Source organism: Lonchura striata, chromosome 2 (assembly GCF_046129695.1).
Source record: "Lonchura striata isolate bLonStr1 chromosome 2, bLonStr1.mat, whole genome shotgun sequence".
Taxonomy (NCBI): Eukaryota; Metazoa; Chordata; class Aves; order Passeriformes; family Estrildidae; genus Lonchura; species Lonchura striata.
Window position 1 is genome coordinate 111,432,636 of NC_134604.1, and position 21,101 is coordinate 111,453,736.

The window sequence follows — 21,101 nt, forward strand, 5'->3', positions numbered from 1 at the left end:
ACCCAATACCTTAGTTATTTCAGGTAGTTTAGTGTGTTAAAGAGTTACTAATTAGCATTTGAATTCTTCAGGAAGTGATTATTCATTGCAAAGCCTTATTCAGTTAATTATTTTAACCTCTGGAAAAAGAAGAAGTCCTAAATAATTCCTACAGCTGATTTAAATGATCAATAAATGTGTCAAATTTTAAATTTGGAAAAAAAAAATTAGAAAGAAAACTGTTAATTTCCTCACTTCCATTTTATTTAAACCAGAAATGGAAAATAAGAAATGAGATCTCAAATAGAGACTGTGCTTATCCACACAGTGCATGAAACATCTTAAACCAGCTCAGCTGAACAGACAGGAACAGATCTCTCCTTTACGGTACTAGGAGTATCAAGTTAAGTCACCTCAAACCAGAAAGAAATGTTATTTCAACTAAACAATACTGAAGTTAGACCATCTGAAGCATTCCTGTGGTTTGATTCTGCTTCCTTAAAAAAAGACCTGCATTGCTCTTTTCATGCACAAGCTTAACTTCAGTGGGGAAGTAACACCAGCATGTGGGTGGCAAGACAGCTCAACATACACAATTCAGACAAAATTTGGTATCACAACTCTGATCTCGGTCACTCCACAGTCCAAAACTTCCAAAGGGGCATTTCTGAGAACCAGAAAATCCACAGGGATTCCATGGGAGGAAGCCAGCCAAAGGCAGGGACACAAACCAGCTGTGCAGGAACAACCACCAGGGTTTTCCTCGAGTCAGAATCAAAACTGTTAGAAAATTACTCCAGAAGAATTATACAGCTTTCAGGAGCTCTGCCTTGCCCCTTGGTATTTTGGCAGCCTTTTGTGGAATGGAACATCTGCACAAAGCTGAGAGCGCAGATAAATTCTTCTCTTGGCACAGGCAACCACGATGACAGGACACAGCCCCAAACCACATCTGGGGAGGTTGAGACTGGATATCAGGAAGAACTTCTTCACAGAAAGGATGGTTAAGCTTTGGAGTGGGCTGCACAGGGAGGTGTTCAGGAAACAACTGGACACGGCACTGTGGTCTGCTGACAAAGGTTAGACTACCTCAGAGGTTTTTTCCAACCTAAATGATTCCGTGATGGGAGTGACCATCAGTGCCTCAGTTTCATTGACAACAGGTAGACAGGAAGGAAACAAATATGGAATAAACTCCCATAAATGTATACCCTTGCCCAAAATATTAACCTCCTCTCTGGGGAGGGAGGCAACCACAGAGACAGGCAGGACACACTGTTAATTCAAAAAAAGCAAACAATGGCTTTTTTGTTTGCCCCAGGAAGGGGTTACTGAGCAATTCATAAGCAGGGCTTGGCCATGAGGAGAGAAGGAAGAACACAAATCCAGGTCTTGCTCACCCCAGGAATCCAGACTGTGCCAGGAGCAACAGCACCAGCACCTTCCCCACACAGAGCTCCCTCAGTGGGAAAAGAACCTTGGCTGAACCACTGCTTCCACCATCAGAATCATCTCTGGAGCACACAGAGAGGAACAATCACTCAGATATTTGGACCCCTTAATCTACAAGAGCCTATGAAGATGGCAAAAGGAAGGCCAAACTCCACATTTGTTTCCTTCTACACTCCTGCTCCATTTTGGATTTTTTTCCTGAGAAAGTACCTGATTTAAAAGCCTCCTCAAAGAAAGTCTTTTCATTTTCCTACAGGCTTATTATTTTGTTGGGAGATGTGCGGCTTTGGTGGTATTTAGCAATTTGTAGGATGGTGCCTACACCTCCCGACAAATACAACACCCATCAGGTTTCTCCACTTTCTTTGCTCTCAGCTGGCTGCAGAACAAAAATCCCTTCACCAGGCTGAGAGCTGAGGGCTAGTGACTCACATCTGTCCTACACAGCAAAATACATTCTCTGTATTGCAAGTGTTTGCAAGAGCAAACACACAGTGAATCCACATACACAGACTGCAAATAATATATACCCAGAAATTATATAATTACACACCACATTTTACACCCACAAAGTGAAAGAAAACAGCAAATGAAGCAGCAGCAAATAACCTATTCTCTTTTAAAAGGAACACATCGAACAAAAATTAAGAGCCTTTCACTCTTTTGCAGAGACACAAGCAGCAGCTGAAGCATCTGGTGAAGCTCCTGACAGGGACGGATTCCCAAAGGCTGGGAGGCACAAAAATGAAATGGTAAGCCGTGCTTTTCCTTTGGAAGGAGCTGAAGTTTGGGAGCAGAAAGAGTTTCATTTAATTACTAACAGAAAATAATCTCAAGACCAAACTATGACTACACAGATGGAATTAACATTGTGTGTGAAGGCAAGATGGAAGTACAGGTCTGGTGTTGGCAAATGAAGCCTTGTCCCATCATGAACACTGAGAAACCTCAGTTCTACAGGCAGGAGATAAAAACCACATCAAGACTAGATGGCAAAACAAGCTAGGGTTTCTAACCCATCCAGCTTCATATCTAAATTATCTTCACAGATAAGGGAGCTTGGAAAAATGGCATAAATTACACCAGAGAAAAGGTCTTTGATCTCTGCTCTAGCATTCTAACAAAGCATTTGACCTTTCTCTCTTCTCTCTCCTTCTCATTAGGGAGACTGCTCTCTGGATGGTTGCCTGCTCACTGCTTGCCTCTCTGCCCAGAGGTAAATATTCCATAGTGCACACCTAGGAATTTGCAGAGGCATTTACATACAAACACACAAGGTACAAGCAGAATCTTGGAGAAAAACAGCAAATAAATGCATTGCTTTGCATATATTTCATCACAGTCCAAGGTTTGGGAGTACAGGTCATAACTCTCAGGTAAAGTTCTGTATCCAAAAGAAGTGGTTTTCAAATTTAAGGTGTTTCAGAGCCATAAACCTTTACCTAGAAAGTTTAACCTGCCACATCCTTAAAAGTACCCCACCACTTTAATAATATTAAAGATTACTTGGAATCTCATCCTTTACAACCCCAAACCATCTTGCATCTGCTTAGTTCTAGCAGAGTTGACTTTCTGACCTTACATTAATTAGATACCATCTTCCCTATGAAAAGGATAAACTAATGAACTTTATACAAGATACAGTTTCCTTATTGGCATTTAAAGACAGCAGTAGTAGAACCTCTGTGTGTGGTCAGGACTCCTCTGTTTGCCCAGAAGTGCCTCACATTTGCCAGACACTGCGGTGGGTAAGGATGCTACACTTCTCCTGGAAAACAAGGGGGGAACAAAAAAGCCCAATCTTCATGAGCTTCCCTGCACCACACTTCAATTACTGAAGCAGGAGTGTTTTCTCATTACAGGAATGAGAAAATACTAAATTGTCACATTCAACTTCATCTTAAACAGACTTAAACATTTCAGCAATATTTAAAACACATAATTAAAAAGGAACCCACAAAATAAACTCATCCCACTTTCCATTCAAGCCTCACATCTACAAGTGAAAGCTGTGTAGCACAACATTCATCTCCTCCAAGATGGAGAGCTGCCCCTTCCATGTGCAAAGCTTACTTGGTAGGTAAGATGAGCATTATTAAACCTGATTTTCATACCTCGGCAGCAGCTGCCACCACAAGGCTGCTTCCACATCTCCTGCCTTAGTGGGAAGCTTACCAAGCACCACCAGCTTTCAGCAGGACTTTACTCTTCTTCTCAAGACTGGCTTCTATATGAACACATTGATTTGCCCCCAGAATTCTGTTCTCCCCATCTACAAAAGATTTCTTACAGCTGTGTGCTGATTAAATAACTCATTACAGCAGATTGCAGTCACCTGCTCTTATCCCAGCCACTGCCTCCTTTTTTGCCTCCTTCTGCCCTGATTTTACCAGCTGGAAGCAGCGAGGGCAGGGTGTGCTGAGCCCTGTGGGTGTTCATAGAGTCCTCACGAGTGTTACAAGGTTTGTACACCATGTCATGGAAGGGAGGGAATGGGTCTGGCTCAGCTCAGATTTGGTAAATACTGGTGTCCTCCATCTTCAGAAAAAGAATCAAGAGCAAATAGCTGCACCTCCAAAACCAGTATCAAATGCACAGGTGTCCACAGCCAGGAAGTAGGACCCACACCCTTCTCCCTCTGTTATCCATTAGGAAAATCCTTATTGTCCATTTTTTCTGAATAGACCTACAAGCTCTGTTGGTCATCTTTTCTTCAAGTACAACACCGTGCATTGCAAGCACTCTCTCTCCTCATGGCACCCTGCAGACAGGACTTTTCCCAGCAGGAAAGTCTCACTCCCTCCTCTTCTGGAGGCTCCTTTCTTCCCCTGCCTGCCAACCCCTGCAGCCTCAGGCACACTCCTCTCCCACTGTGGTTTCCTGACCACGGTCAGGGGCAGCCAGAACCACAATCTGCTTTCATACATGGCCTTGCTCCAGGGACACTGCTGAGCAGTGACTGACTTTGCCTGTCAGGATCGGGATGAAAGCACTAGAGACAGTATTTCATGTTCTGGTTTAAATGTTTATTATTTCTTATCTATATTACAATCTTACAAGTCATGAGTTCTACAGCATTCTAACAAGCTACAAAATGGCCACATCTCTTTCTCTCTATGAGGTCTCAAGGGAAAACTATCCAATTAAGAAATGACACCTAAATCAGTTTTACTTTTAATCCAGTAACTAATCACTTGTGTCCTGCAATGGGGACTTTTCTGTCCAATTACACAAAACCACCCAAACCCCTGGAGAAGGAGGAGAAGAAGAAGGAGCAGCCTCTGCCCTAAAACCTCCATCTTGCTTTTTATCTATTACTATATTCTAAAACCTTAAACTCTTAAGTTTTGCAACCTGTGATATTACACAATTCTATTCAAACCCCACACCCACAATCCCAGTTTTGTCATTCCATTTTGGAAGCCTTCTCCACAGCCTCAGGTCAATGCAGTGTTCTCTTGAGGGTCTGTGCCTTTCAGCACAGAAAGTTTTAAATTCTCAGCATCCAGGGTTCCAACATTTCAGTCCCAAACAGCTCAGGGAAGGGGCTCAGGCTGCTCCCTCTCCTCCTCCCCTTGAGGTGTGCTGGGGACAGCTGATGGCCCTGCCTGGGAGTGTCACTGATTGCAGTGGCCTTTGAGAAGCAAAACCTGGCCAGCAACTGATAGATTCTGAAAATCACAGAACCACAGAATCACTTAGGTTGGAGAAGACCTCTGAGATCAAGTCCAACCTATGACCAAACTGCACCTTGTCAAGCAGATCATGGCACTGAGTGATACATCCAGCCTTTCCTTAAACACCTCCAGGGATGGTGATTCCACCACCTCCCTGGGCAGCCTGTTCCCAGGTCTAATCTCCCTGTGAAGAATTTTTTGCCATGGCCAAAGCATAATGACCAAATGGCTCAGCCCTCCACAAAACAAGGGGATTCTCCTTCCACCACTAATCAGAACAAAATCTTGGGATATGTATCTTTTTTCAGCTAAAAGCTGACATTGTTGGACAAACTGGGCTGGGATTTTCAGCTGAAAACTCTGAAAACCAAAATAAAAGCAGATGTGTGGTGATAGAGTTATAACCAGACATTTGTTTGGCTCTCACATTCAGTTGTCTGGATTGTGCTTTTCCTTCTGCTTTTATGTCTGGATAAACACAGTGTGACACCAAAGAAGGCTGATTGATATGGAAACAGAGGCCTGAGCATGTGACAAGCTGAGCCATGGCTGATGTCACTGACTTCAAGGGGAAACTGGGACTCTCTTTGGTCTTTAGCCTGACATATGCAGAGAGCTGATGCAAGCCACGAACACAGGAGTGACCCCAGTGCAACCAAGAATATTTATTTCAATATTGAGTCAATGTTTCAATATTATGCTTTACTAAATTTTGGCCATGGAAGCAGATTGAGTTGTTTCACAGTGAATTTTAGCCCTTCTTTTTGGTGCAATCACAGACTCGCACTGCTTTTGTTCTGGTCAGTGTTGGGAATAACTTTTTCATCCAAATTAATTATTCTGCATTTTAATATATAATATTATTTTATGCAACAGGTTTGGTCAGAGTGCTAATTTAAGCCCACATTCTGTGCTGGAAATACCTAGTTGTTCATGCTTTATAAATACAGAAAAATCTTCTTCATTACCCAGTCTACCCTAGAAAATGTGGCACTACAAACTGCTAGGAGTTGTCCTACCTGATAGTGGCAGACTCCCTCATTTTTGCAAGTTTTAGTCTGCTTTCAGCTGACTTGGAAGGATTTATAGAAATAATTGGCACCAAAGATATTAAATGAAGGTGTGTGTAAGTGGGGTGCAGCTGGCTGCCTGCCCTGCCTGTGTCCCTGTTTGCCCACCTGCAGGATGCCTTCATCCTGCCTCTTGCATGGGCTAGAATTGGCTGGGAAGGTTGGTGATACCTCTGCCTGATGTCAGGGACACCCACCAAGTCTCCCCAAAGTCTTGGAAAAACCATTTCTCTAAAGTGGGAATGACAGACTCTTGTTTCTGGCTGCTGGAAATAAACACCAAAGAGTATGAGAGACCACGAGACAGGGATCAGCAAGATGAACCAAGCCAGACCTGCAGGAAAAAGCTCTTTTCTCTCAGACCCTCTGCAAGATTTTGCAGGGAAAGGAGGATGGGAGCCTCCAGCACATTGCTTGAAAGTTGGGAATTGTGATCTGGCAGCCAAATAATGGGAGCTGTGGGAGACCAAACTCATCAGATCTAGAACTGTTTTCACACTTCTCCATTTTTCAGCCAGACTTCCTACAAAACCAGAACTTGTTTCATCATATTTGCCCACCCCCACTTCCCTGCATCCCCTTTTCCTCTTGTGAACTGACCTATTAATTAAACTCAAATCAGACACCTAACCCCAAAGACTGAGATTCCCAAAAGCTGGAAGAAAAAATCACCAGCGAAGGGGAAACAAGCTCAAGCAAAAGCCACACTTACAAAGTGGAGGCAACTTGCACATAGCAACATCTGTCCTGCTGCACAGCTGGCTGGGCTCTGAGCACACATGGCCCTCCTGGCTGGAAACAAGAGAACTTGGGAGGGAGAGTAGCAATAATGATGTGGTGGAGCCAAATTGTAGGAAACCTTGTGTCCCTCTTTCTGCTAATGGAACTGTCTGGGTTTTATTCCAGGGCAGCTGGACACCACGTGCCACGCATTTGTTGGAGAAACTGTGGTTCTGCCTTGCACCATCACCCTTCCTGGGGAGCTGACTCTTTCCAAGTCAATGCTCTACTGGCAGATTGGCACCAAGCTGGTGCACTTCTTTCAGAACGGGCAGGATTCACTGAAGGGCCAGGATGAAAAGTTCCACGGCAGAACCAGTCTTTTTCTGGACCAGATGAAGCATGGCAACCTTTCCTTAAAGATCTCCAATGTCCAGTTATGGGACGATGCTGAATACTCCTGCATCTACAGACAAACTGAGAGCTATCAAACAAAGAAATCTACAATTAAACTCAATGTATCAGGTAAGATTTTTTTTAGTACAGAGGAGTGAGTTGAGTGTACCATTTCTTGTTGATAAGCCATATGCAGACATTGAGAGGGATTACTTCAATTTTTAAAACAATTTTTAACTCAGTTTCATTCTGTTCCTTGCTTTTGTTGGAAGAATATGTGAGAAAGAAAAGATAAATCCTCTTTGTTAAGCTTCAGTACTTCAGGTCTCCTAAAGGCAAGGCACTTGCCTCTTCATCCTCCCTTTGAGGAGACATTAAGGAATAATGTCCCTGAATTTAAGCATCTGGTTATTTATGGGTTTGTACTGTCCTTGATCCACTTTGCCCCAGAGGAATTTGAATTTCACTGTTTGCACGTGGGTGTGTGAAGCAGAAGTTCAGTCTCTGGCAATTGGATCCAAAGTCCAGGTCACAGACCCTTTCAAGGAATGACAGCCTGTTGCTGCTTTCCTTTTCCCTTGCAGCTGGAAGATGGGGATCTGGTGGCATGGCTGGACAAATACAACAAGAATTTTTAATTTTCCTCCTTAGGAAAATGAGTGAGACCCTAACATATGTTTGAATAATGCCAAATAATGCCTACAAGCATAGCAACCAGAAGGATGAGGCATTGAGTTTGACCAGCTGACCAACTGAAAAAGAAAACTAAAAAAAAAGGGATACACATCAAAACAAATCATACATTTTTAAGGTGTCCTGCTTGAATAAATCAGCTGGAAACTTTCATCATGCTCAACCACATAGATTTACTTCTGCTTAAAATAGAAAAAAAAATTTCAAATAATATAAATCTTTTAATATCTTTCTTTTAATGCACATAATTCTCAAGAGGAAAATTTTTTCTAAATGTAAAGTGAAATAACATTTGTTCAAAAAATGTCAAAGCTAAATGTTTTGCAGTTTTCAAAATGAAAAAAATGATGTTTTGAAAATGCAGAATCAAAATGCTTCCATCATCTAAATTTTGGGAGCGGTAAGATGTCTTTGATATTATTCTGTGATCATACTTTAAGTTTGTTTGACAAATGTAAAAAAAAAATAACATTAACCCTTAGATCAATTATCAGAAAAATAGAGCAAGTTCTAGGTTCAAACAATTAACCTTGATTATTGTGGGGTTTTTTCCCAGCTCTACCTAAGATTGAGGACCCACCTTCCCCTTCTGGTAAGGCAACACTCCTTAACTTGCAAGTGTCTGGGTGATTATGCTGTGCTTTATTTTATATTGGTAAGATTGGCAAAATGTGCTGCATAAAGTCCAATAAACTTGGGGTGTTTGTTCTCCCTCACTAATCCTGGCAAAATACAGCTGTTCCAGACAGGGAAAAACACGTTCCAGATAGGGAAAAACATCTTCACCACTGAGACAGACCTGGGCTGCAGGGAGAAGGATGCTGAAGTGCCAGGAATGTCGAGTCCAGAGAGACACTCACCAGTATGAGCATCATAAAAATCACTAAAAAGCAAGGAACACGGAAGGCACTCGATTCTGGGAGTTAAGGCCTCTGTAAATTACCTTGGTGTGAATAAACCACAGGATCATCAAGGCTGTGGGACACCTGCAAGGTCATCCAGCCCCACCACCAGCACAGCAGCACCATCATCAACCCTGAACCACTCCCCAGGTGCCACATCCAGGTGCCTCTTGAGCACTTCCAGAGATAGGGATTCCACCACCTCCCTGGGCAACTTACTCCAATGCCTACAACCACTCTTTCAGTGATTTTTTTTCTAATATCTGAGTGTCCCTTGACATAATTTAAGGCCATTTCCTGTCATCCTTTCATTTGAGGTATGGCAGGAGAGACCAACGCCCACCTAGCTACAGCTTCCTCTCAGGTAGTTCTAAAGTTAAACTACCAGATCAAGAGATCTGGGGGGTCCTTTTGGTAATAAATATTAAAAAAAAAAAAAAAACAAACATTATTAATGATTCCACATAAGCTCTTCTGGTAAATTAAGGTCGATTTCATCCAAAGGCAATATTGCAATATAGTGCAGATGTTATTATCTAGGTTTATTCATTACAGAGAAGTAACTACACAAAGGTAATTTGTAAAAACTCCTGGAGTGAATTCAATGCAGAAAGGATGTCCTGCTTCTAGATACCATTGTCAGTAAGTTCTTCCCTAAAAATCTTCCTTGCAAGTCAAATGATTCTTATTAGTGCTACAAAGTCTGAAATTGTCATTAAACCTATAACACTTTGTCATATAAAATCAAGAGCAGCAGTGTATATTTTACTCAGTGGGGCTGGAAGATAAGATCCTTTACATAGTAATTATTATATTACATTTAATGTGATAAGTTCAGCCACACTATGACATTACAGACAGATTAGGCTGTTATAAACTCAAATAGAAACTAAGAAAGAGAAATGTTCCAGTCTTTTATCTCATGATCACACAGAACAAGGAAAAAAACTAAACAAACAAACAGCAATTCTTGTGCCTGATGAGCAAAAAACAACTTGAAAAAATACAGGAACTATCCATTTTTAGACCTAAGCTAGGTAGTCTAGCTGGCCCAAAGGTCTTTCAAAAACATGAAGTTAAATTCAAGATGGTATTATGTGCTTTCACATTACTTTATAAAAGCAAATAGAACAGAAATTAGAAATTAGCTGTTACCTTCCACAAGAAATCAAAAATTACTGAGGATCAAACTTCTTAATGCAGAAGCAGTGGAAGAATCTCAAAACCAAATGTAAGTGAATTGTATTTAAATGAGATAGTTGTATATATGTTTGACTCAGCCAAAACCTTCCTGACAACTACTCCTGAATACAAACTATTTCTTATAATGAAGAGGCATTTTCATTGAGGAAAATAAATAAATTATTGAAACAAAAGGGGTGTGTTTCACTTTAGGAGTACAAACTGAATCACACACCTTTGACATCTGATGGTTCTTGTACTGCAGGATTTTGAGGGACTTGGGGATGAGAAAAGAACAAAAGCCTTTTTAAGTGTAATTTTTTACAAAAAGGGAAATTTTTTTTTGCAAAAAGGGGAATATTTCCTGTTGTCAACTTCTTTTAAAGAAAATCATCAGCCACAGCTCTCCCCCCACTTTTTTTCCAGCAATTTCTTCAGAAAGAGAGAAAGGGAGAGAAAGAGAGAAAGGGAATCTGTTTTATATTAGCTGTTATTTCAGAAGGGACTTAGGAAAATTAAAAAACAACCTGCTGAGAACAAATGCATTCTATACAGAAACAGTTCTCACATTTCACAATCAACCACATCAACAAATATTATTTTTACATAAAGCAGAAAAAATTTTCATCTGTTTCACTATGGCTACATATCTGTTTGTTTACTGCATGGATTATTTTTCCCAACTACTTTAAAGAGGCAAATTTTATTTTCACTCTGAATGTCTTGCAAGTCTCCTTCTGGGTCAATAAAACTAGTTTAGCACTTTTCCTATGAATTAAAGTGCTTGGGCCTGGAAGAAGACACATAAGACTAGGAGGCTTATTGTTATAACCCTACATTTATTTCAAGGCATTACTGAGGACTACCTGATGTTCTCTGTACACATTAAGATCACAAACTCCTTCCAGGAACAGGGGGAAGCACCCTGGCTAGAGAGAAATTAATCCCAGTGAGATACTGACAGCTGATCCCATAGCAATAGGAACAGCCCTCAGGTATATAAAAATCAACACACAGCCTGTTCTTCACAGAGAAGGACTTGGAACTCTTATAGGGGAAAAAAACCATCTTCTTTTTAAGTCAGGGATTGAAAATCTCTTTTTACTTGTCTACTACATCCAGCCCAGGTTGAAGGTCCCTCCTGTGCCAAGGGTGACTTGTGCTCTGTGGCCACGTTGTGGGTTTTGTACCAAGAGTGGCCCACAGTGCTGCTACCACCTGAAGTGTGTGTGACCTAGATTTTTAATATTTATTACCATTGTTTAGGGACTCTTAATCAAAACATCACCCTCAGGCCCTGAGCAGGAAGAATGAAAATGTATTTTCATCCTAAAATCATAGAATGGCTTGGGCTGGAAGGCATCTCAAAGGTCACCCAGTTCCCACCCCCTTGCCATGGGCAGGGACAGCTCCCACTAAACAGCTGGCTGGTTGTTGCTTTTTTGTTAGGATTTTAAACAAAGATTCTCAGTCATCCACAGAAGTTGCATCCATTGTTGCTGAGTTTTTGCAACTTTTCTGTGAAAAAGAAAAAAATACATGTCCCAGTACCTTGAGACTATTTTGCCTGCTCTCTGTACAGACACACAATGGGAGAATTTTGAAAAGGAGGCAAAATGCATTGTTTTAAAAACATTCCTCCCTCAATCCATTCATGTAAAATGTGTCATGCAAACTTCTAATACACTTTTTTTGTCAAGCCATGTCTTACATGCTGGCTTTCTCTTTTTTAATTTTTCAGAGCAGAATCAGATTCCCTCCGGAAGCCCCGTGGATGTGCCATGTCTGGCTGTGCTTCCCCTCTCTTTCCTCCTCCTGGTCCCCCTGGGGCTTTGGCACTTGTAACAGGGGAAGGCAACCTTGTCTTTGGGAATTTCTCCTCACCAGAGGACTTTTCTGAGCAGGACAAGTCTGTGGGGTCAGTGTGACACCTCCAGAGCACCAAGAGCTGAGAACAGACCAAGCATTAGGTGTTTACGTCCTACATTCTGATGTTCCACAAAACCAAGGGCAGCAAAACTCTGAGGTGGCAAGTCTGCTTTTGCATTTTTTTCTTGGGAGTCCAGTTTTAGTGCTGCCAGGATATACAATTTATTTTGGGTTGTGTGGGTTTGCTTTAATGAACAGGATAAAAGGCTCACAAAACTCCAGGATCAGATTATAGCTGATCCTAGTGAGATCTTTTGCCTCTCATTTGCTGTCCTTCAAGACAACTGAAAGGAGGAGTGGGGCTAACTACTCTCTGTGTCAGACAAAAACTGGAAGTAGGAAGACACTCCCATGTTCTGAAGTGTAAGGATGGAAAACTCGTGAAACTTGATTCTGTGAAACTTCAGCTTCTGTTATCACTCCTAAGCATCATAGCCGATGAGTAAGAGCCCTTTTTTTTCCACAAGAAACATAGTATTTCTTCAGCAGAAGGGTGAAGCTGACTGAGAAAGAGGGTAGAAGTTCATAAAATACCAACACAAAGGAAGGAAGTGATGTATTACTAAAAAATCCACAGTTAAATAAGCCAAACAATTCAGAAGGCTGAATTCAGCGTTATCTTTTTTTTGTCATGAAATATGGCAAAGCTGGATTCTTAAGATGGAACTGTGCAATGAGAAATACCATGCCAATGTTACTTCTTTAAAAACAGTACCTTTGGAGGGGTTCAAAACATTTTAAAACTCATCAGAATAATTGTAACTTATACCTATGCAAACAAAATGGATTTATTTCTAGAAATGTTCAATTCAGGTAGCAGAGCTGTCCAAAACTCGGGTCCAAAGGATCTTGCATACAAACAATGTCAAGGAAGTGCAGAAGTTTTTTTCAGGCCAGAACTGCAACTGCCCTGTTTCACAACCAAAAAGCATCCAGAGAACAGAAGTGATGCCCAGCAGTGACTGAACATGCTGGGCCCCTGGGCAGGGGAATGACTCAAGAGGATGCACACAAAGTGACTTTGCTTTGGAACAGTTGCACCATTGATTTTTTTTTTTGGTTTTGTTTTTTTTTTTTTTCCCCAATGAAGAGACGAGATTGATTTTGCAAGGAAGGGACAGAATAAATCAGAGTTTCAAATGGACATAGAAGTGACAGTTACCTTTGAATTTCTTAACTAAAGGCTCTTTCCCCATGGTGGGGAAGAGAAACAAAATCCCACACATGGGCTGTGCTGGTGCTGCAGTGAAGCTCAGCTGATATTTGGCTACACTGAGTATAGAGCAGCTTAGTGGAACAGCTGGAGTCCAACTGCACAGAGAGATTTGCCTATAAGAATTATACATACTGTGACTGTCTTTTTTGTCCCAGCCTCCAAATGTTTGTGTATTTTTTTAAGACACAATTTGATTATGAATAAAAACCTGAAATAAAACCAAAAATCCCTGATGAGAGCAATCGCTTGGTCTATAAGAGTTCTTTATTTGTATTTCAGTTGTTCCCTACAGTTAGAGAGGCTCCTCTGCAATTAGAAGGTTTAAGAAGTAAAACCTGTGTAGTTTTGTTGGCCCTAAAAATCTGGACTGCCTGCCCTCATCTCAAGGACTCCACACTAAAAATCTGATAGTCACTTAAGCAGCCCAGCATTTCTCAGGAATTGTAGAATCCCAGAATAGTTGAGGCTGGAAAAGATCATTGAGTCCAGCAACGAACTCAGCACTGCCAAGTCCACCATTAAACTATGTCCCTCAGAGCCACATCTACATAAATCATCTTTTAAATCCCCCCAGGGGCAGCAGTTCTGTTAAATCTCAACATTTTGGTGCCAGCTGCGTGTGAGGACACAGGCCTGGCACGTGCCCAGACATGGCTCTGATGGATCAGCAGGCAGAGACTAGAGATAAATTCCCTTGCCTGCAGTGCCCCTGTTCAGAGGGCTGCCAAGAAAAAAAGAGTCTGTCAGGAGCAAGGACTTCAAACCATATCTAGTTTATAAGCAAAACTCCATGTTTTGTGTCACACTTGAAACAAACCAGGAGCCAGTGCATTTTAGGAGCAAACTTTCCTCTTTGCAAAGGGTGTCACAAGACAAAGGGATGTCGAAACAGCACATCCTGAAATAATTTGCTCTAGCTATGCTAATTGCATTTCCACATAGTGCTGTATGTACCAACAATCCAGACTGGAATTACAGCCTGGATTACAGTCCAATACTTTATCATATCAATTTATAATTTTATCAATTACATTTATATATATATAAAATACATATATATATATAATACATATAATTTTATCAATTACAGTCCAATACTTTATCATAGTACTGATGGCCACATCCAAAAAGGCAAGGTTACATCTTTTAACCAATGCAAATGGATTTATTTTTGGAGGTGCAGGTGTAACTTGGCTGCTTTCTTCCTTTAAAAATATCCTTCCTTCCTTTCCCTTCCTTTCTCCTTTCCCTTTAGTCTTTTCCTTAAACCTTTTCTCTTAGCCTTTCTTTTGTAAACTATGGTCAGATTTTGGGTTTATATCTCATCACAAGTGCCTTCCAATTACATTGTACATAAGACATCAAAAATCTCTCCTTCTCCCCCAATTCCTCCCTTTCCCCTCCCCACATCAGTCACACTGCTCTGCTTTTCACCCCTTCTAGATCAACAGGCACTGTGTGAATGCTGATTTAGCCTACACTAAGAACAGCATTTTTCTTCACTTTTACATGGAATTAAAAAGTGTTTTTTCCATACTCAAGAAGTATGGAAAGACATTTGATAAGAGTCACAAAAGAAAGTTGAAACAGCAAAAAACAAACAACAAAAAAACCCAACCAAAACAAAAATATTCCCATACCTAATTTATAATTACTTTTTCTCTTCTTTTTTTCTAAATTCTTTTTCTGTCTCACCCTTGGAGAAGAAAGGACTATCAGAAATGTATCACTACACATGACACTCAGGATATGGCATAAGAACACAGGCCAAGCAGCTCCTGTTTCCTTAATAGCAAGAATTTTAAGAATGAGGATCTGGAGCTAACAAATGAAGATGAGGGGAGAGAAGAGAAGGAGGTTCATGGCATTTTCCAAATTATTACACTTACTGATGGCAATCTTTTTTGTCTGCCAAAAATTGCTGCAGTGGGCTTCTTGGCCAGAGATTGGAAAGAGAGACCAAGCCAGGGCAGGAGTGGTGCAAGGGCAGCAGCAAGAACTGAGCTACAAGGACCCAGAGGATCAGGTACTAATAGGTCACTGAAGATGTAATGTAAATTGGCTTGTAATGTAAACTGTTATGTAAATAGGTTATATCAATTGCAAAATCAAATATGCAAATCATCTTAAAATTGCATTTAAGGCATCCAGACTGGTAGCACAGGGTCCTTCTTGTGCTCCCAGCCCAGACACATCTTTATGGATGGAATAAAGAGAGGACTTCTGCTGCCTTTTTTTCACAGTACCCTCCAACAAAGTAGAAGAAAACTAAAACACAACAAGGAAATCCATTTCAGTAACACCTGCATGGCTAAAGCAACCTTGCAATTTCAGCCCCAAACCAGAGTCTTTGACAGGAATCCCTTTACAGCACAGAAGGGAGGCAAACTTCCCAATTGCTTTCAGCACAGAAGACACTAATGCAGAAATGTCATTTTCCCAGTGACCAGCCATACAAAGCCCTTTGGATGCAGGCAGCTCAAAGCATTTTTATAAATTCAGGGAGCTCCCAACACCATCCCTGCACAGTGTTGAAAAAGAGTCATTCCTGGTTTAGGGGGAGAAACCTGAAGCAGTGCAATTTTTTCCAGCTGACATTGTTGATAGATCAAAAACCTGAGTCAAGATTCCTCACTTTGTTTTGTGCCAACAGCAGGAGAAACTTCCTAGTTACTGTTTTACACAGTATTAGGCATTTATTCTATCAGTATCATAATTTCTTAGCCACAAACTGAAAAATATTAGAAGTCAAATCATGTAAATTCATTCTCAGAGTCTATTTTGAAAATAAAACCCTTGTAATAACTGCACAAGAACACAGATGAATCCAGTGTATTGCATATGGAACTAAAAGGTTTTAGTAATAAGCCCAGTATAAACATAGGAGCCATATTATATACTATTTAATTTCTACCAACTTTATCCAAAATAATTGTAGAACTCAATTTTTATGGCTGTTGTAAAAAGTAATTGAAAAAAAATGGTGTTAATAGATTATCACCTGTAAATCAAGCCCATTAAAACTGATTTGTAAAGCCATGATATGAATAAGACTCTGATGCTTTCATGTTTTTTAAAATGCTTCACCTGGCATAAACTTTTAATACTTGAGTCCACATACTGAGCTGTTGTTGGGAAAATAACACTTATTTCCTTGCTGTTATCAACCCTCTGTTTTTAAATTTAATTATTGCTGTGTGCTGCTCTGTGCTGTGTGAGCACCTCCACTGACAAGTGTGAGCTGTGTGACTACAGAAGGGCCTGGGTGACCTCTGAATGTTGTTTACAACTCTTCTTTTTTGTGACTCGGATTTGCAGCAGCACTTGGGATGCTTAAATGTCCCTGTTTATTGTATTTTCCCAAAGCTGTACTTCATGCCATTCCCAGTGGTTATCTACAAGCATCATTCCAATTTCCTGCAAGTGGAGGTTTGAGTGACCAGCTGGCCTTGACCTGTCCTTCCTTGACTGGGTGATGCCACAGGAGGTGTCTGTCTTGAAAGTTCCCTCCCTATGCAGAATGTGAGGAGCAGACAGTTCTTGTGTCTTCCAAAGTTTCACTAGGAACAAGAGGAATTGCTTTGAAAACTAAGGAGCACAAAAACAATTCACACATTTAAGGATTAATCTCCACTTCTCTCACTTGCAGTACCTTGGTGGCCCACACCTACATACTCCATATGGCAGGAGCATATGGGTTGCATTAAATTTTTAAGAGTTCTTTGGACATTATTATTGCCAAAGAATGGATGTAAAAGCCAATTAATTTTTTTTCCAATATTTGGCAGTGACAGAGTTAGTTTGATCATGTTTTTCTAAGTTTACAGCAAGGCCAGATTAACTGGTTAAGGCCTTCCTCTTTCAGCTCCCTTTAGTTTCATGCGATGTGGGAGAAAAGGCCCATAGAGAACATCAGCAAGAAATTAATGTGGACACATTTGATGCAGAATCATAAAATCTTATAATGTTTTGGGTTGGAAAGGGCCTTAAAGATCTTCCAGTTCCAACCCCCTGCCATGGGCAGGGACACCTTCCACTAGACTGGAATTTTCACCATTAATTCAGTTAAACCTGAGGGCAGTCATTCCATAGCCTGACACTCAGAAGTTGAACAGAGTACAGAAAAATACTGAAAACAAACAAAGATGATGTTTATTTTTAAATATGCAGCAGGAAATCGTGTGGCTATTGGTGCTGCAATCCTCACTGCAATTTCTGTTTCAGCTTTGGGGATAGTCCCAGTTTAGCCCTTTCTCTTGCCCTCTCTCTCTCTTTCTGCAGGGTTGTTGGCTACCACTGGAATCACCCTGGAGAAAATAACCAAATATCAGCTCTTTAATTCTCCTGAGGGCTAAGGCTCACCCATTCAATAAGGAAGATTCCTCTCAGGCATTTGAAGCCACATGAAGAAGAAAACTAGGTCAAACAAAAGACTCAAGTCCTGGAAAGAAGGCAACTCTTAATTATTTGCAGGTGGAGAATTATCTAATTTCCCACTCTGAAAAATATTATAAGAGCATATTCACACATGTGGCTAGCTTGCAAAGCCACAGACACTTCAAGAAACAGTGTGTTTCCTTCCAGGGATATTTCTAGGCCTGATAAAAGTCCTTCCTGACAAACCTTCATTTTCAGTCATACTGGCCATTACACCACTAGTGTTTAAATAAAACCTGAACAAGGAAACAAACTGAAACAACAAAAAAATCCTTATTAAAAAACCCCAAACCTCACTGTGTATCTTTATGACTTCATACTACACTTTTTTTCCCGAGATATTTGTATCACAGGAAGGGGCTAGAGCTTAACTGATGTATATTTGCTACTATATTTTCAGGGGGATAAATAACTGTGCTGAAGAAATTAATCTTAACAACACAGCAGAACAAATGCATTCATTGCAATGGAATTGGATATCCTATCTATTATTGTGAAGCTAGGAGGAAGAAATATTTGTTTTATTCTCCGTATGGATCTAAAATGTCCAAAAAACTGCCCTACAGAACTGTCCCACGTTCCAGCTGTTACACAGCTGGAATATCGTCCCTGGGTAAGTGGAACCCTGCACAGAACGTTGTTCACCAAGTGCCCTCTGCTGGCTTTTTATTCCCCAAATAAAAGTGTCTCACAGCCACAAACCAAAGGCTAAAAACCAAAACGGGCTTCTCAAACCCCGGCTCTCATTTCTGCTTTTAGAAGAGAAAAGCACTGCTGCCAAATTTGTGAACGCTGCAACAACCAGAAGAGAAGCCTTTCACAAAACGGGGTTTGTGTGTAACCATCAGTGAGGCAAAAGGGGACAAAGAATCACAGCTGAGAGGCAGCAACTCCTCCCAGCCCTGCAAGTTAATCCTGCAAGCACTAGAAAAGCAACCCGAGCAGGAACACAATTATTACAACCCCCTTTCAGTAGCACAAAGCTCTTAAAAGCTTCCCAAAGATAAGAAATGTCAGGAATCCATAAGCCAGGTATTGCATGACTCCTGGTGGAGGCTTCAAGAAGCCTCTTTCAGTTCTTATTTCTGGTAGCATTTAGCAGAACATATTAATCATAATCATAAATTCCTGTCCACTTGGTTGGGAGTAGCCAACTCCACACCAGGTCCAATCTGCCCTACTGAAGGAAAGGAAAATCCCAGCTTTGCAGACAAATCTTTAACAACAATCTCTAAATGCACATGGAATTTCCCTCCAAATTTACACAGGCTGAAAGCCAAGATGACAATCTTACATCTTCCACCAAAGTTAAACAACTTTCTTCAGATAACAAAAAAAGAAAACCAAAACAAAGAACACTTCACAACCAAAAAAACCCACACCACCAAATCCTTGAAAAATGTGTGTATCAGAGGTTTCTGGTCAGCACATTACTGGGAAATTTAGAGAGAATTTTAAAAATGAAAGGCAATTCTGGTGTATGATTCTTTCTCCCTTAAAAAAACCCCATTCTCTCTAAATTCAGAGAAATTAAAAAAGAAGGGTAAAAAGAGTTGAGAACTGTAAAGAGGCACCATCTGGATGACCCGACCACCAACTTCCCACAGTTGCTCACTGATACTAACAGCAATTTCTTTGAAAGATCATCCTTTTTCTCAGGGCACCTGAAGATTCAGCATCTAAGGAAGCTTTGTGCCACCACAGCTTCACTTACCAGGAACTGTGGATATGAGAAATGTTAAATTCCAACCTCAGCCCTGCTGTGGTGAGGGAGTTCATGGGAAGGTTTAACCCAGATCTATTAAGAGGAAGCAGAGGAAGGTGCTGTTAACACAGGCACAACAGCTCTTCCACTCTGGGGATTCCAGTACCATTTCTGCTGCATGATACTGTTACCAAATTTCTTTTAAACCTCCTGCAGATGTGGGAAACACATGCACTTTAAAATGCTATTATATTTTATATGAACAATGACCTCCTATCCTCTGCTAAGCCTCTGTGTATAAAATGGATCCTAAAATACCCACTTTGTACAAGCAAAGCTCATGAAGGGGTGTTTTTGCATTGAATTATATACTGGTAGTGTTTTAAATTCTGTTTCTTACCAACTTGATACTGAAAATTTTATTAAGATTTTGATGCATAAACAAAAAATGTTTCAGAGAAACGTCCAAAATCCACTTTATGAACTATGTCTACTTCTACAATGACTTGGTGTCTGTGTAGGAGTTCTTTGTAAACTCACTGGAGTTGATCTGCTCAGGCAATCTCTGAAATCCCCCAAGAAAACAGTGCCAGCACTGGAGTACAAATCCAAATCTTCTAAATCCAGATGTGATTTTTTTTTTCTTTTAGTAGTGACAAAAAAATTAATCATTAGGAGGCCCCAGAAGCAAAAATGCTTATTTCCTGAACCCTGACTGAGAAAGCTGAGCATGCCCAACACTCACACTCAAGCCCAAATGAAAAAATGTCACCCCACATGCTTGGCAAGTGTTCAGCCACAAATGGCATTCACCATACACCAACTCAATATAAGGCTTGTAGATTCATTTATGAAACATACAATTCTCCCTTAAAAATATGGGTTCACCTCAACAAGTGTGCCATGGAATAGAAACTTTAATCCAAGGAAAGAGGTGTCATTGTGCTTGTTTGTTTAAATTTGAGAAATGTTGTGTCCTGCTCAACAGAAAGGTGACAAAAATCTTGGAAGAGGTGGAGAACATTCTGCTGGATTCTATATGGAAAAAATAAACAAAATTGGTGAACTGAAAAGCAGAAAAACTGCTAAAATGTACCAACCAGTGTAAGGCAGCTCCCAAACAAAAGTGAAAGGCCAAGGATAAGATAAAGGCAGAAATTAATTTATTTATACACCATTATTCCAGACATTCAATAATACTTCTTTGGGGAAAGCTTTATTGCCCTAAAGCAGGGGAAGTTAGGATCATTTGAGATTGCTTTTTCCATTCACTACTTGTCATAAAACTGCTTTAACAGGGTGCTGTCCTTAAGAGTTGTGCGTCACGTCAGCGGATATTATTCTCTTCTTCATTTCAAGACCTTTTAAAACTATAATGGGCCAATGGATGAATTTTTCTAAGTGCTGCTGTTGTGGCAGTTGTGTCCTGCTGCTGATCAATGTTCAGAATGACTCTGTGAAAGTGGGATTCTTTGAAATTTAAACAAAAACTTTTTCATTAATACCGGATTAAATTAGGATGTGGAAGATCCCAATTTTCTTTTCCCTCAACAGACGACCGTGGCTGTTAGTTCCCAGATACAGGCCTGAGCTTAGACACCTTGAACCACACATTCATTCCTCTACTCCCATTCTTCATCCACTAAATATGTTGCCATGTGCCAAATCCCTACAACACATCTGCCCTCAGCTTCTGAAAGAGCCTTGAGTCTCTTTTTCCCCCTTACAACTGTTTTGACGTCG

General features: G+C 40.6%; 1 protein-coding gene across 1 annotated transcript in view; it reads left to right on the forward strand.

Annotated features, from left to right (window-relative positions):
* LOC110475681 (V-set domain containing T-cell activation inhibitor 1) overlaps window positions 1–12,162 on the forward strand; it is a 29,461-nt gene extending 17,299 nt beyond the window's left edge. The window contains exons 3-7 of the mRNA XM_021540009.3: window positions 2,101–2,183; window positions 2,595–2,647; window positions 7,085–7,423; window positions 8,544–8,579; window positions 11,813–12,162. Coding sequence (XP_021395684.2) covers window positions 2,176–2,183; window positions 2,595–2,647; window positions 7,085–7,423; window positions 8,544–8,579; window positions 11,813–11,916 — 540 coding nt within the window. The 5' untranslated portion in view covers window positions 2,101–2,175 and the 3' untranslated portion in view covers window positions 11,917–12,162. The remainder of the gene's footprint in view (window positions 1–2,100; window positions 2,184–2,594; window positions 2,648–7,084; window positions 7,424–8,543; window positions 8,580–11,812) is intronic.
* Window positions 12,163–21,101: the final 8,939 nt, after the last annotated feature.